The 15830-nt window shown below is 36.1% G+C and overlaps 1 protein-coding gene across 5 annotated transcripts in view; it reads right to left on the bottom strand.

Moving 5' to 3' along the window:
* Positions 1–15830, bottom strand: part of MLLT10 (MLLT10 histone lysine methyltransferase DOT1L cofactor) — a 136870-nt gene that overhangs the window by 58331 nt on the left and 62709 nt on the right. For all 5 annotated transcript variants that reach the window (XM_040591261.1, XM_040591259.1, XM_040591263.1 and 2 more), the window contains 3 exons: positions 12385–12480; positions 7355–7610; positions 4738–5304 (listed from right to left, as the gene is read on the bottom strand). In XM_040591261.1, coding sequence (XP_040447195.1) covers positions 4738–5304; positions 7355–7610; positions 12385–12480 — 919 coding nt within the window. The remainder of the gene's footprint in view (positions 1–4737; positions 5305–7354; positions 7611–12384; positions 12481–15830) is intronic.

Raw genomic sequence — 15830 nt, 5'->3', positions numbered from 1 at the left:
TTTTCCTGCTTCAGCTTCCGGGGCAGCTAGCAGATAAACATAATAGCACAAACTGTTTCAGAGTAATTTTTTCTCAACTCTTTATCCCAATATAGTTAGCTAGTAAGTCAAAGGCTACAAGAGTTTATGAAGATAATGTCATAAAGTTTTAACACAAGCTCTGAGGGATTCAGTACCTCAATGACAATGATTTCAAGTTACTCATCTACTTTGAAACTCACAGTTCTCTTACATCATCAGTATGACAATGAGCTTAACAGTAAGATCATCTCGCACAGGCATGTAACGCTTGGCAGAGGCTTCATCACTGCTTGAATCAGATGAGAAAGGAGAATAACACATGGACTAAGCTGAAACATTTAGTAAAGTCCTGTATAAAGCTGAAATTTCACTGCACAAGACACATGATCAACCCAGAGGGGCCTGTGCCAAAAACATTAACTGTTTCTAAATCAGAGTTTGAAATATTACTATATTAAAGTACAATACTGGGTTTGGATACATCCGTTATTTCAAAAACTGTCTAGTATTACCAACCAGAGCATACCGAGGACTGGTCAAGGGTAGAATATATATGATGTAGAGATAAAAATGTAAGAAGAAAATTATAAGGTTGTCTCAATAGTGATAAAGGAATTCTAGAAGATGGGCACAGCAAGGGTGCTGAAAGAATGAGCTAACCATTTCAAGGCCCAGTTTGCAATTTAACCTTCTCCAGACTTCTTACAGAAAAAAGGAATTCCTTTGTAAGTTTCTTGTAGGGTTTACAGTACTCATAAGGGCATAAAATCATTTATGCAAAGATATTCAAAATATTGAAGCAAATTATCCCCTGAAGTCCTTAGCAACTGAAGCTGATACTGCACAATTTATTGTACACTTGAAATCAAGAACAGAACTGGGACAGAGAAGCATCCCTATATGCCTGAAGCACTGTAATTCTTCCAGCCACAAGTATCCATGCAGAATTTGAACATAACTGTGCAAGAACTTTATCTACCATAAAACAAAAATTTCAGTTTACTTCTGATGCTTGATTGCTTTTCATTTCACCTTGCTGCATTATTCCACAAAAGTCAGAAGGTACTGTATGTCACATCAAATGTTCTTTTTCCTACTGCTGTGGGACGTGAGCTCTCAGAAAATTCTTCACTCACTGGAGTGTACTTCTAACAAAGAGGAGCCAGAGCCTGCACAAACTGCTTGACAGAAAAATACAGAATGTATGAAAGCTATTTATCATAACTATTTTTTTTTCTTCCCACCACCTTACTAGTTTCTGCACCATTGCTGAAATAAAGTGCAAGTATGGTAAAATAAATACTTGAACTTGAAATCTACTACTAGCAGAAATAAGCATTGGAACAACATGCTACTTAATCTCTTCCACTCCCTGGATGAAGGTTTTCTGTTCCTTAATCACCACTGCGGGAAGGGGGTTGGGGGAAATGATCTTCAGCAGAAGGGATCACTGCTTTACAATACTTCGGACTACAAATCTTTAAATCCCAAGAAGGATGCTGAGAATGAACTTAATCCTGAGAATACAACTAGTGTGACTTAAAAAGCTAAATAGCTCTGTAAAATTGTAGAGTTCTGATGAGACCCTGCCCCATTAAAAAATTCAGATCCTGAAATCACTCCAAAGACCAGGCCCATCTGGGGGGAACCAGTATTGGCTTTATGTAACTCCTGCCTGACAATGGACTTAGGTCTTCTTAGACAATAAGCTTACAAGTGCTTGTGAATTTCCAGCAGAAAGATAAGTATGGTTTGTAAATAAGCTATTACTGTTTAAAGAAGCTTGTTTGCTTTTTCTTCTTGTTTTGTTTTAAACAGGGACAGACATACTAGAAAAACGTTAATTTTAAATAGAATTCCTTATTGACCTACCAACTAAATTCTATTTGTTTTTTTAAAATTACTTTTCATTCCTTTGATAGACTGTTGAAGTAACACATACAGTGTTTCCTATCAGATTATAAATACACTTCAGAAAAAATTATTATGAGCATTAAGATTGAACATTTAAGGACTCAAAATTTTGAACACATCAGATTAGTTGCATGGTGATTGTAATACAACCAGAGTATATGTATTGTAACAGCTATTAATTACACAGCCTTGTACTGTTCACGATACATCTCTATTCTTATTACGTAGGGAAACAGAAGTTCTGTTGGACTGGAAAAAAGTTTGGAGAGGACAAGTATTTTCGCAAAATGAGCTGAATATACCTATTCTGAATAAAAGTTTTATGGAAGACACTGAATTAAGTATAAATAGCGTATGATAAATCTGCATTATCAAAATAAGTTTTCCTTCACATTTCACCTAACTTGAACATTAACTGTGAACAGGATTATCATACCTCTGAAATAATGATTTTAATAATTTTTAAGAATCTTAACAAATACTCTAAAGAAAATAGAAAAAGCATGGTAGCTTAAGATAGCTGCACCTAAGAAGGTTGTTTAAAAAAACAAATGAGGAGGAGATTCTTGAAAAAGTGCCTCAAAATCTTTGTTTCATATGGTCTAACGCATTCCTGATTATGCTTCTTTGAAATAACAAGGCAATTCCAAGTAAGAGTCAGTAAAAATCTTTTGGCTTAACTTCCCCTGCATTTTCTCTAACTACATTTATATGCACAAAATCTTATTTGGGGTTTTGGGTCAAATCGTTTAGATTCACTTGTTGGATTTTGCTACTGGACAACACAGAGGCATCTCAAAGAGAAACATCAGTACATCATACCTCTGTGTTTCCAATAATACCAGTAATACTCAAATGCCCTTCCTCACTGTAAGTAATTGTAAATTGCCTGCTAAATGCAGAAAATGCTTTACGATAAAGTGGAAAAGCAGCACTACAAGCATAAGAAAAAGGGGAAAGCAGGGAGAAGAGTACATTAAAACAATATGCTCAGACTGAAGCGGAAGTTACTAGATAAATTTAGAGTTCATGCTTGAAGGCAAAGATATCCAATCTGGTTTTGTTTCTTTGGGGTTTTCTGGTTTTGGTTGGGGTGATATCATTTATGGATATTGTTTGTCATTCATATTCTCTAGCTCCTTCAAAAAATATCACGATTTCAGCAGACAGGTCTAACACTGGCTAATAAGAATCCACAAGTATGCTTAACAGAGGTGAAATTACAGGCTGAATATCATGACAAAGATAACACCTACCCAGTATTTCCATCCAGGTATTTCAGAGCTTTTTACAAAGGGAGTTTAACATTATCACTGGCATTTTATAGATGGAAGAATGAGATGTAATAGAGGACAAAGGAAGCAAAGATGGACCTGGCCAGGGAAAGGCCTGTCCTGGGAGCTGACAAGACCAAAATATTTTAAGATAAATATAAGGGGGGAAACATGGGTCGTTCACTTCAAACCAAGATCTTGTACTTCCATCTGCTACCCAGTTACAACAATACATAATCCACCTCAAAGAGATTATAAAAGGAGTAAGAAAGATCATACCAAAATAAGTCAGAACACTGATCTAAATTGGTTGGATGATCTCTGTCCACAACAGATATGAGGTTAAGTGTTTTTAAAACTGCATTTTACTCAAAAAGATGGACAGTGAACTGGGAGGTTTTGTCACACACCATTTCTCCCTATTGATTTCAATACAGAAAAAAATATTTTTTTAATGTGGTTGCCACTGCTATTGCCGTTGTTGCCCATAATAAAAAATTTTTGCCTATATCTAAAAAGATTAATACAATGTGGTTTTAAGATCAAGGTTTTAAGTACCTGACTTGTTCTAAAACAAAGTTATTTGTTTCTCGAAGCATGTATATTTTAAGTATCTCTTGCTTATACAGTGAAAATATATAATATAAAAGCATAAACCTCTGTCCACAATCAAATATTCAAGTTCCATTTGTCTTTCCCAAAAAAAAAAGAAAGATTAAGTAAAAGATCCATTAAACAACAAAAAGGACTAAATTTCAAAGTTACAAAAATGAGGTATCAGATAGTTTGCTTTTTTTTTAAAATCCAAATACAAAGGCATCAAAAGAAACTTCAAAGCAACAAAGACTTTGGTAGATACTGTATTCTGCAAAGTCATTCCACACACAGGTTTACTGGGAACAGAAAGCCTCTCACAGCCCCAGATGCACATAACATTTAGAATAGAGGAAGAACAAACCAGCCAATTTCAATTGCTAAAAAGCACACAGGAATATGAAAATGTCATCAGGCTCACAGGGGCCCAGATTCAGAATATCCTTTTATGCATTTAAACTAGTAATTCTCCATATAGACATGTTGATTTTTTGTTAAGCTAAATTGGGAAAAAATAATTGAGACATACTCAGCACAGCTGACATGCTTGTGTACTGATTTTGTGTTCTCTACGAATCAGAACATACAGACAATAGAGCCTGCATAAACTATTGCTTATTTTAGCTAAACCTGTCATGTGTAATTTCCAAAGAACCTATTTTCATGCAACTTATTTTTTCCCCCCTAGAGCCTCAAAACCTGCATTTATATAATACACAGGTCAATCTACTAAAACCACCTACAGCACAGTGGTATCTATATATGGAACAAAACTTACTCTTCCAACAGTAATATTCTAATTTTTACTTTTTTCCCCCCAACGCAACTTGCAAGTTAATTTAAATGATATGCAGTTCTTGAAAAGCATACTCAGAATTACAGCTAAAATAAAGACACATTTTGAGGTAAGACAACAAATCCAATAAATGCCTACCTGAACCCACTGGAGATGAGCCAACACTAAGACTTTGTAAACTTCCATTCCTGAGCAAAGTTGGAGATTTTTGAAGACCAGAGCTTGTCACACTTCCTGCAGCAGATGCCACAGAAGAAGTTGGGGAAGCAGAAGAAACTGACAGATGGGAAATACTTTCTTGATTTTTATTTCCTTTGGGTCTACCAGGCCCATGTTTACTTTGCTTATTTCCTTTTCGTTTCTTCTCTGTTACAGTTTCTTCTTCTATTCCAGAAGTTTGAGCTCGTTTGTATGCTGTAGAAGTAAGGCCTGAATTACCTATGTCTCCAGGTGAGCTGTCAAAGTTTTTAGATTGGGAAACAGCTGATGATGAAGGGAGACCAACCAAGGAAGTGAAACAATTGGCACCCCCCTCTTGACTCCCAGCCTCTCCTTTATGTACATCTTTGGTTGACGAAACCTGTTGAGAATGCGTGAAACTGTCACTTCGCAGATCTGTGTCTGTAAAACTCAAAAAATCCTGGGGAGACTGAACTGAACTTCCAGAAGATGACTTTATGCTCCCAGGAGTGCCCAAAAAGCTGCCTAAAAAAAGAAAGCAAAGGGCAGGGGGGGAGAGGAGAGAGAGAGAGAGAGAGAGAGAAAAAGTACAATTTTTGTTTCCTGTAGTTGATGAAAATCAATGGGAAAGATTAATACCTTAAAATACAAAACTTTAAAATACAAGGACTTTAACACAAAAAGTGCTACCAAGAGCTAAAGAATTTATATTTAAGACAACTCATTGCTTCTCCTGCTGATCTTCACTCTGCTAGATCTGATTCTCAGATTCCTATCAGAGATTCAAATCTGAATGAATAAAAAGAGAACAACAACTTCGCTGCTTAGGTAACTTTGACATTCCTTCTGTTTTAAAGCCACAACAAACACTTGGTGCAAGTCATGGCAGGGTTTTTTATAAACATACACATATATAAAAAGAAGGCTGATGGAAACATGCTATGATCAGGTCTACACTATGTCTACAATCTTCTTTACCATTCTACCTAAATCAAGGGTCTGACACAGGTCAAGGGAACAGCGATTGTACTTCATTTACCCTGGCTGAGGAGGTGTTCCATAGAAGAGGTGTTTTGAAAAAGGACATGAGAGGAAGTGGAGAAAAACGTATAAATTGGCATTTTAAGACTTCTTTAGCACTGTCAGAAAACGATAAAGATCTTTTGTGTAATAGAATTACATTGCTTCTGTAATATTTGGAATGCAGTCATTTCATCACTGTGTTAGCACAAGGCAGAAAATGGAGCACACTTCAAATACACACATCAATTTTCACTGAAATTCAATAATTTTATATGGGCGGATGCTGTGGGTACTGTTCGGTAGAATGCAGACTGATAACTACTAGCCCATCAAGAAAATCCTCCTAAATAGAACAAGAGGTACAAAAAAAGTCCTTGAAAAATCAGTGGTTTATCTTTAGTACTCCATTAAACATTATTAAGAATTCCATTTCAAATATAATTTACATTAATACAGCAATTTAAAAATCATAAACACACTGCTGGTTTGTATTTTAAGTAAGTTATATAGACTTAATTTAATGCAGCTGTAACAAAAATACATGCATATACCAAGTATCTATTTTGCCATATGCAGTGAGCAAGATTTTCTTTAAATGCAGGATTCCAGAAGACAATTTGAGAATTTAAACAAAAAACCACTTCAGTCTTTTTCAAGTAAAAAAGCCTGAAATATTACAGGAGTTCCTGATAAATTTAGAAGTGTTCACTGCATAAATAAACTGAAAGGAAAACGAGCATCATAAAGGAGAAAGGACATTCAGCTACTACACACCACAGTGAAAATTACCGAAAAGCAGTTACTTTATAGAAGGTCTAGTTTGTTGCATTTCATAACATGTTTTATTAGTTAATAAATAAAAAATAGACTTTTTCTTTTTTAATATTTCTTCAACTATGACAAAGATGCCATAAATAAAATTTTCTTTTTAGAACTCTCAAAAGTGCATTTAGTGGGTTTTAGCATGTCCAAAACATCAAACTTTTTGTATTACAGAATGTAAATAAACTGTATATATTTGTCACATAATCATCATCTACTTATGTATTTCAATGACAAAAAAATGAATGTAAAAAAGTCTGTCACTTTGAAGAAAAAGGCACATTTTAAATGTCTTTACCTTGAAAAATTATTTAGGGGCCACCGCATCCTATATGTTAGGTAGTCCAGTTTCGTTCTAATATGCACTAACTAAAAAACATTGGTATTATTCCCACAAAGAGCTAAGAAAGACCCCTTGACTCAAATTCATGTTAAATTTTAACCCAGACTAACTTTTCAGCTTATAAAGAAACTTCTGTTTTTATCAGGTAAAGAGAATACCTTTACAGTCTAAGCAAAAGCATCAGTTTTGCCCTGTAAAGATGCACGACCTTCTTTTTCATGTTATGACAATGAACACTTTTTCCCTGAAAAAAGTTATTTTTTCCCCAAAGTGAAAAAACATTCTTATTATTGAGGATAAAGGATGAACTACTTTTCAAGTTTTACATACATAAAATTTCTAATTCATGTCCAAGCAGAAGTCATGTTACAGCATAACAATTAATACCTTGCTGAAAAGGGCTAGCTGCAGTCACAGTGGCTCCTGGATTTCTTCCAGCACCAGGCTTTCTTCCCCTCTGACCTGAGTTGTGACCTGCAGATTTCTTCCCTTTACTCTCTGACCCTCTAGCCTCTGAAGAATCTTTTCCACTTGAAACGTGTGTAGAAACTTCCTGGAAATTTGCATTTGTAAATCGAGCTGTGGTATCTTCCAGCCGCTTCAAGGAGCCTGACATGGAGTTGTTGCTAGTGCTCGTGTATGTCTAGCATTTTGATAAAAGAGAGGAAATAAGAGAAAAGAAAGTTAGGTCACACAACAAACTGTAACAAAAGAACTACTTAAAAGAACCTATTCTTTCAAATAAACTTAGAAGTGTTCAAATACCAAGGTGACTGCTAATAGCAGGAGTTATGTAAACTGAATTGCTAAGGTTTTCAGCAAACAACTGAAGTCATAAAACTCATTTTGTGGGGAAAAAAAAAAGCATAATAACATCAGCCTTGTTTGAAATTTTTACTTCACCGAGGTCAATGGATTCATCTCAAAAACTATGGTTACACAGTCTTTATACGCTACTTAAATAGAAAATTGTTATTTTACTACTTAAAAATTAAAAAAAAAAATGAGACTTTAAATGCTTTTCTGAAAATACAATTTTTATGCAGTTTGTTTCACCAAACTTGTTCCATCAGCTGTGGAACTGATGAAGGCTTCAGAACCTAAGAACTTGCATTTTTAAGCCTTTAGTCTCAACACTGAACAAATATCAACTCCAAAAAGACCAACTGTCCCTTATATTTTCATTTTCCATCATCGCATCAGGATTCCCTGCCATCTGAATCATCCCATTCAGCCAGATCCTTAAGTATCATCAAGTAAAGAAGACATGTGCTATCTATTTGGCCAAGACGTACGCAGGAATGACTGGCTACCCACTACAAACCTGCTGACTGACATGAAGGAGAAATGGTAACATGCTTTTGGTCTCCTAATGCAATTTTTTTCCTCAACCCCTACCCATGCCCAAGAATGGCCCTTCTCCTACACCCATAAACTCTTCACAGGGCTTTCAAAAATGTTACCTTAAGGCCTGTTATTCTTCATTAAATTTTGTCAGAATTGTTCATATTGGTGAACAGTAGTCGAAGTAAGTTCACAGAAAGCAGTGAAACGCTGTGCACAGCATTAGGAAATCACACAAAGGTATATAATTGTTTTCATAATAAGTAAAAAAAAATAATTTACGATAGCAGAATTTTAATATCAGAAGAAAGAAAATGAAAACAAAATTAGGGAAAAGGAATTACTATTCTACTATTATTTATACTCAAACCAGCTATTAAAATAGCATTATAAGAATAAAGCTTCGTCAACAAAAAATACAGATCAAACCTAGACTTATCTGTTCAAAACCAGGTTACTTTGTTTTTCTGTTGTTTGTAGAAGAGAGTTTACAATAGGATCTAAATGTCTCTATTAAAGACCACATAAACACATACTTCTGAAGACTGAGCATACACACACACTTCCCTTCCCTATTTGGATGCCTGCTGAACTTAGGCCTACAGCAGAACATTTCTTATCTTTACATACAGCTTTGTACAGCTGTTATAAATTTTTTTCCATATTTTTACTAAAACAGCCAAGACACTTACATAGAACTTACTTTTCAGTTGCAACTGCCAGAAGACAACTAAATATGCAAGCTTTGAGGAAGATGAAAATGTCAATCTATTTGCATAGTGCCCTGTATGAATTGTTATGAACTGCAATAAAAATATATTACGGATTTTCTGAGTAACAGTGAAGAAAAATCAGTTTAAGCCTGTTAAAATACAACGTTAAAAACAATTTACCTCAAATTCATATTACTATACTGGTAAATGTTTCTAATGAAGATGGAGCCAACTTTAAGGTAAGTTTAGTTGTTAACTTTTTGAACTATTACAAAGTCCACAAGTATATTCAATTTTCCCGAAACTGATGCATCATTTGACCTGAGTTAAGAAGCTGTGGTTCAAATCTGGGTCATTTGAACAAAGGGTTTCCAGACATGCATTAACCCAAACCAAATGTCAGGCTTTTTCTAGGATCCAGGATCACTCCTCTTACTCAAAACCTTCCTTTCCTAATTGTTATTTCCTATCCATTCAGTTGAATATTAATTGCAAGGATAACTCTCTATAGGTATCAACAGTCATAGTTTGATGTTATCTAGTACCTCTTCCCATTACTGCACAATTTTTTTTTAATTTACTGAAATCTATGTGCTTACTCAGAATATCTTGGACACTAACATGATGTAATACACCCCAAGCGAAGTAAAATTGGTATCATTTGGTCAGTATTTCTTTCCAGAGGTTATATTCCTTACTTTAAGGAGTTAATCACAACAAAGTGCCCAAATACACATACATTAACTGCTTCGAAAATCCTTGAGATACACAGTATCTTGGTAAATGACCTAAGGTAAAACTGCAGCACAAACTTTGTATTATCAAGCTAATTGATTCATACAATAACCTACCCACCACCAAACAAATTGCTTTTCTAAAATGCTGAGCTCTAGAAGACAAAGGCCTAACAGAACAGTCTCAGAAAAACCTTAGTATGTCATAGAAAAGTTATATTGTTTGTTTGGGTTGGGGTTTTTTGAGGTCATGAGTCAGAGTGGCAGGGAGCAAGGATCTGAGGAGAGAGGCAGAACATCTTTGGTTATTTTCTGCCTGGCTTCAGCTTCTGTGGCCCCCCCAAGCTTACAATTGCTGTCCCCTCCCAGCACATGTGTTTTAAATGGAATACACTGCTCAAGGCTCCCTGCTTCACCGCTCACACTGCAGTCAGTTATGTTCCTTCATTTCAGTACAGACATACCCCTAAGATGCCCCTGATGTTGCCACTCAACTCCATTCCTTGGTTTATCTGGGAGGACTTGACTCATTTCATGTTAATCCGGTTCTCAAAAAATCAATGATTATTTGACAGTGCAATTTCCAAGCTAACTGTGTGTGTATTAGAGTTCCTTTATGCTTCCCCTAAACCAGTTTGCAGGTCTTTTTCTGAAAAGCATGCCTTCACATTGCTTGGTGCGCAGAATTCTACTGTCATTTTCACACACCCCATATATCACTCTGTGCGCCCTTAAGAATTATACCACCCATCTGTAGCAAGTCCTAGAACTTCTGGAAAAGCTTCAGATTTACAGTAAAAGCGTAATAATCATTCTATACATAGTACATCCCAAGGCTTGAGAAGCCTTTACCCCCATACAGATGTATAAGGTGGTACTCTTGCACAGAGAAGGAAAGGACCATGGCAGGTAATCCCTCACCGAAATACCATATGATAAGAGCATAGGCCAAGCAAAAACCAACCAAACCACCCACAAAAAAAAACCCAAAAAACACGGGAAAAAAATGCTAACATGTACATATACCCCACAGCCCACCATCCCACAAACACCACAGTGCTGCAGGATAGTGATGTTCCGTCATACCAAACAGATACTTCCCTATTCATTCCCTTCCATAACCCACTGCAGCAGGATCTGAGCACCTCTCTTGAGGTGAACTGAGGAGGGTTATCATCATCTCTACTATTACAGAAAAAATTCAGTCAGCTGTATTTCCTGTTTGCAGTATCTTCTATTTAATTACTGACTGCAATTTGAACACAGATACATGTCTTGTGTATCTTTGTGTACATCAATGTTTTGGAGTATCCTTAATTAATAACACATACCTATACCCCCACCCCAATTAAAAAAAAAAAGGTGTAAAGAAAGGACAACTGTATTCTTCTGGTTGTGTTAAACCATACACATTTTTGAACTCTTGATACAAGCCAAAGCTAAAACATGAGACAGAAGCTTTCACCAGGACTAAATATAGGACTGATGTCTCTTCCAAACTGAGAGGAACTTAAAACAGCAAACCAGAAAATTGACTCTTAACTTTTTTTATTTAAAAAAAAAAAAAAAAAAAAAAAAGTTATCAGGAGTTTCAGGAAACCATTGACTATTAAGTCTCACTTAACACAACAGCATCAAAAAGAATACAGCAGAACCAGAAACAAGACTGATTTATCAGAAGCATGTGTCACAAATAATGGGACATTAACAGGTACACATGCTCAAGTTAATAATCCTACTACTGAGAATGAAGAAATAGCCAAAGCATACTGAAAAACTAAATTTCTTGTTGTGATTCTTGAAGTTGATACCATTAGTTGAGGGAATAATTCCAGAGACTAGAGAAAGTTTCAATTGTTCTACCCTGTCCTGACAAGATCTTGGCGTACCATATGCAAACAGACACATTTGCTGAATACTGCATCTCAGCAATCAAACTACATACAGTTAACACAAGCTTCAGCATCTTTACTAAAAAACAAGCTCTGCACTGGTGGCTAATTAATTCAAACCATGATTCCTCAACTCAGATGTCAAACATTTCCACACAAATGAGACAAAAGTTCTCCAACTCTGAACTCCTAAAACCCATTTTTCAATACTGCTGCCCACTCTGTAATGTCATGACTATTGTTATTTTTTTGGTGGATAGTAAAAGCAATTCTTGTATAGTACAATGAAAACTGTCATTATTTAACCCTCCACGTTGTCCCTTGAGTTAGGTATTTGCTAGCACATTACAGGAAGGAAAGACCACAGAACCTAATAGCACAAACTGCTAAAAAGCAATGGGATATTACAAGCACAGTGAATTTCAAAGGCAAAATTTTCTAAAACTTCTCTAATTATTAAACACAAGTCAATGAAATAAAACTTATTGGAGTACCAGTGGCACCTGACTGGGGTCCATTAATCACTTGCTATTCAATTACAAAACTCTAAGCCTTTGTCCATATGATAAACCTCAAAGTATTTTAGGATTTTACATTATAGGAAAAAGTATCAAGAGTGCTTGATACAGCATCTATGTCATTATAAAGTTCCTGTATACAGAATGGAATGATCACAACAAGAAATTTCAACACAAGCAGCTGAAGTGGAAAAGGATGAAAATACATTGACTTACTTTCTCTGTAGTTACAGTAAGAGATGGAACCAAGGATGGCGAGGACTCCGACTGCTTCTTATATTTTTGCTTGTGTTTATCTTTCTCTTTGTATTTCTATAAGTTATAAAAGAAAATATAACCTAAATTCAGCTTCATCTTTAACATAACCCATCTTATTTAGCATCAAGCATCATCAAAAGATAAGAGATGGTAATAATGTTCTGTGCTATTTTAATGGAAACAACACTAATGTTTTGAAATTTTAATAATACAATTTTATAAAAGCAAATCAAGTATTTAATTTGCTTTCAAAGTACAAACTGAAATTCTTCAATTATAGCCAGCATTTATGAAACCACTGTTGTTAGTAATATCCATCTTCCCAATGATCAATTAATCAACAAAAGAAAATGGATTAAAAACAGACATGGCTTCTGCTTCAGAGATCTTCCTGCATTTCTCACCAAAGATTTCTATCTTCCTGCATTTCCATACCTGCACAGTATTTTTTCTTGGGATACTACTGTAAATTAATGCAAGGTTTTAGCTTTGGCTCCCCTACTGACATCTCCACGCAGAAGAATGAAACTTGATTCAGATTTTCTTTCCAGAAAGGTGCATATAGTTTACATACTAAATAAGTATCTTCTTCCATGTTAAACTGAACAAAATACCAAAAGCTATACAAATCAAGTGTGCTTTCTCAAGAGGCTGAGAATTTAGGTTTTTGTTTGTTTGTTTTAAAAAAACACAACACGAAGCATTGGCAGTGTGAATGAAATTGTGCAGAAAGAAAAAATAATTTCTTAACCCAGAGCCTTCGGAATATAATAGAAGCCTTCCATACTGATAGAAATCAATTCAGAGAGGATTACAGAAGCAGAATGAAAATGGATTTGTATAAGTCAGTCAGGCAAATACAAAAAAAATACAGTCTAACAAAATTAACAATTCAAGTTATAATACAGAAGTTCAGTACTTTTACCAATTTAATCAAAAACAAGTCTACATAGTCACTTTTTCCTTAGCATCCTAACATGGTTTATTTAAACAGTCACCATCACAACATGCAGAGAAACTGCAGGTGTGAGAGAAAGTTACTTGTAAGCTACTGGCACTGAAGTATTTTGCTTCTTTAACTACGTATTTGTGGAAATTTTGTGTACTCAAACAAAACTCGGTAGAACAACATGATCTACTGCTATTTGTCAGAATGAGTGCTTCAACAGAAAGCTACCAAAAAAAAATGCATACGTACGGATTGACACAAGGGGTTTAAAACTCCCACTGAGCAGCTTGAAAAGATGAGGAAGACAACTTAAAATGTTAAAAGTCTGAATAGCTTTATGAAACTCAGTAACTGTTTTGAATCTTAAAAATAATCCATGCTGATCCTTCTCCAATTATCAAAATTATTATCCAGACCCTCAAAAGAAAACTTAATTTTGTTCAACAGCAACTGCACAACCACTCTCACCAAGCACCAGGACGGAATCTAATTTGTGCATACTCTATTCAGGTATCACCAAGTACCAGCTTTCTGTTTCAATCACAGTGGAAGAAATATAGCTAGAAAGATGCTGATAACACACCAGTGCTTCACCACGGCTGAGCAGCGCCTGCACAGCATCAAGGCTGTCCCTCCAACATTCCCCCCTCACCAGCAGGCTAGGGGGTGGGCAAGGTCTGGGGAAGGGACACAGCCAGGACAGCTGACCCAAACTGACCAAAGGGATATTCCGTAACATATGATGCCTGCTCAGCAATAGAAGCTAAGAGAAAGGGGGGTGGGGGGTGGGGGGGAGGGTGTATAGGGGGGAGCACATTCATTATTTATGACATTTGTCTTCCAGAGTAACCAGTACACCTACCAAAGCCCTGCTTCCCAGGAAGTGCTGGACATGGACATCACCTGCTGCTGAGCAGACTGTAACACCTTTCGTTTTCCTTCACTTCCACACACCACCTTTGTTACTGCTTTATTAAACTGCCTTCACCTTGACCCACAAGTTTTTTTCATCTTATTTTCTCCCCCTCACCCTATCGTGCTGAGGAGGGGCATGATAAGAGTGGGCTTGGTGGGCACATGGCATCCAGCCAAGATCAAACCACCACAATTTAATGTAGGCTTGTTGAGGTTGCTATAGATCAGGGAGGTTCTTTTTGTTTTGAGTTGTTTTTTTGTGGAGGGGGGTGGTTTTGTTTGGGTCTTTTTAGACCTGGAAAATATACATTTGAAATTTAAATGATATGGAGAAGAGGGATTCAAATACGCTGCACAGACTTTTCAATAATTTCTTAAATATGACAATCCCAAAAATATTATCTATACGGCCAGAAAACAAGCAGGGAGCAAGACAAAACAGAAGCATCTACACCCACAACTGCCATGTTATCCACCAGATCTGTTGATCCAAAAGCCTTTCATCAGTGCCAGCTATCCTAGCTACCCAGCTTACTATACCATCAGTGTACATGTTTAGATAAACCTGAGTAACAATTTCACTGACCCCCAAACAAGCTTCAAGAAGGAAGTTACAAAATAGAAACCTAAGCCACTGTCCAAGTTTCCTTAGCTTTCATCATTTTACTAGGCAATTCAAATCACGCAAAAGAAATTTTTTTATTTATAATTTTGGAGCCAAGAGGCAATGACTTTAATATGCTTTAAGATGAAACTTCACAGCAGTATCAGTAAACAATGGGAAACATTTAAATGAACATGTTTTACAACTCTTCTGTTGACTTTCTAGTATTTTTACTTTCAGTGTTAATTTTGTCTGAAAGGACAGAAATACAAAATTCTGATCAAAGGACAGTCAGGAGGACTTCGACATTCCATTCAACATTCCGTTAACGCACTAAAGTCACTTTGATAGTAGTCTCAACAGAGAAGGATGTGTCAAGATGGAAAAAAGTAATACAAGAACAGGGACAAGGAAAGGGTCATAAATGACTATGAGCCTGGAAAGAACATGCTTTAAGTTCTATAAAGCGAAGCATCAGCAACCATATCAAATTCCTCTCCCAGATCCAAAACAACACAAAGTTTGCCAGGACAGCTTACCAATATTACAGCTTACCACACTGGGCCACTGGAGGGGTACCCCACCCAAAGGCCTTTTGCATACAAAGACTTCATCCACAGGAACTCTACTGGTTTAAACCCACATTCCCTCCTCCTTTTAGGTTATACCTCCTCTAACACTCTCTCCTCTTTTTTTTTTTCTTTTTCTCTTGTTTTTTCTTCCTGAGGGAAGTTCAGAAGTCCTATTCTGAATATGAATTGACTCCAGATGCAAATAACAAAGAAGTGGAGAACATTTCACTGCAAGAAAACCTTTGAAAGGAATGCTCAGGTTTTACACTGATAAAATAAAAATTTCAGCAACAACCTGCTGAGATGAAGAGATTTAGTTCCCAACAAAGTGACTCCTTGGAGTTGCACCCTCTTCTCAACATAA

Source organism: Falco naumanni, chromosome 4 (assembly GCF_017639655.2).
Source record: "Falco naumanni isolate bFalNau1 chromosome 4, bFalNau1.pat, whole genome shotgun sequence".
NCBI lineage: Eukaryota > Metazoa > Chordata > Aves > Falconiformes > Falconidae > Falco > Falco naumanni.
This window is presented reverse-complemented; position numbering and strand designations above follow the sequence as displayed.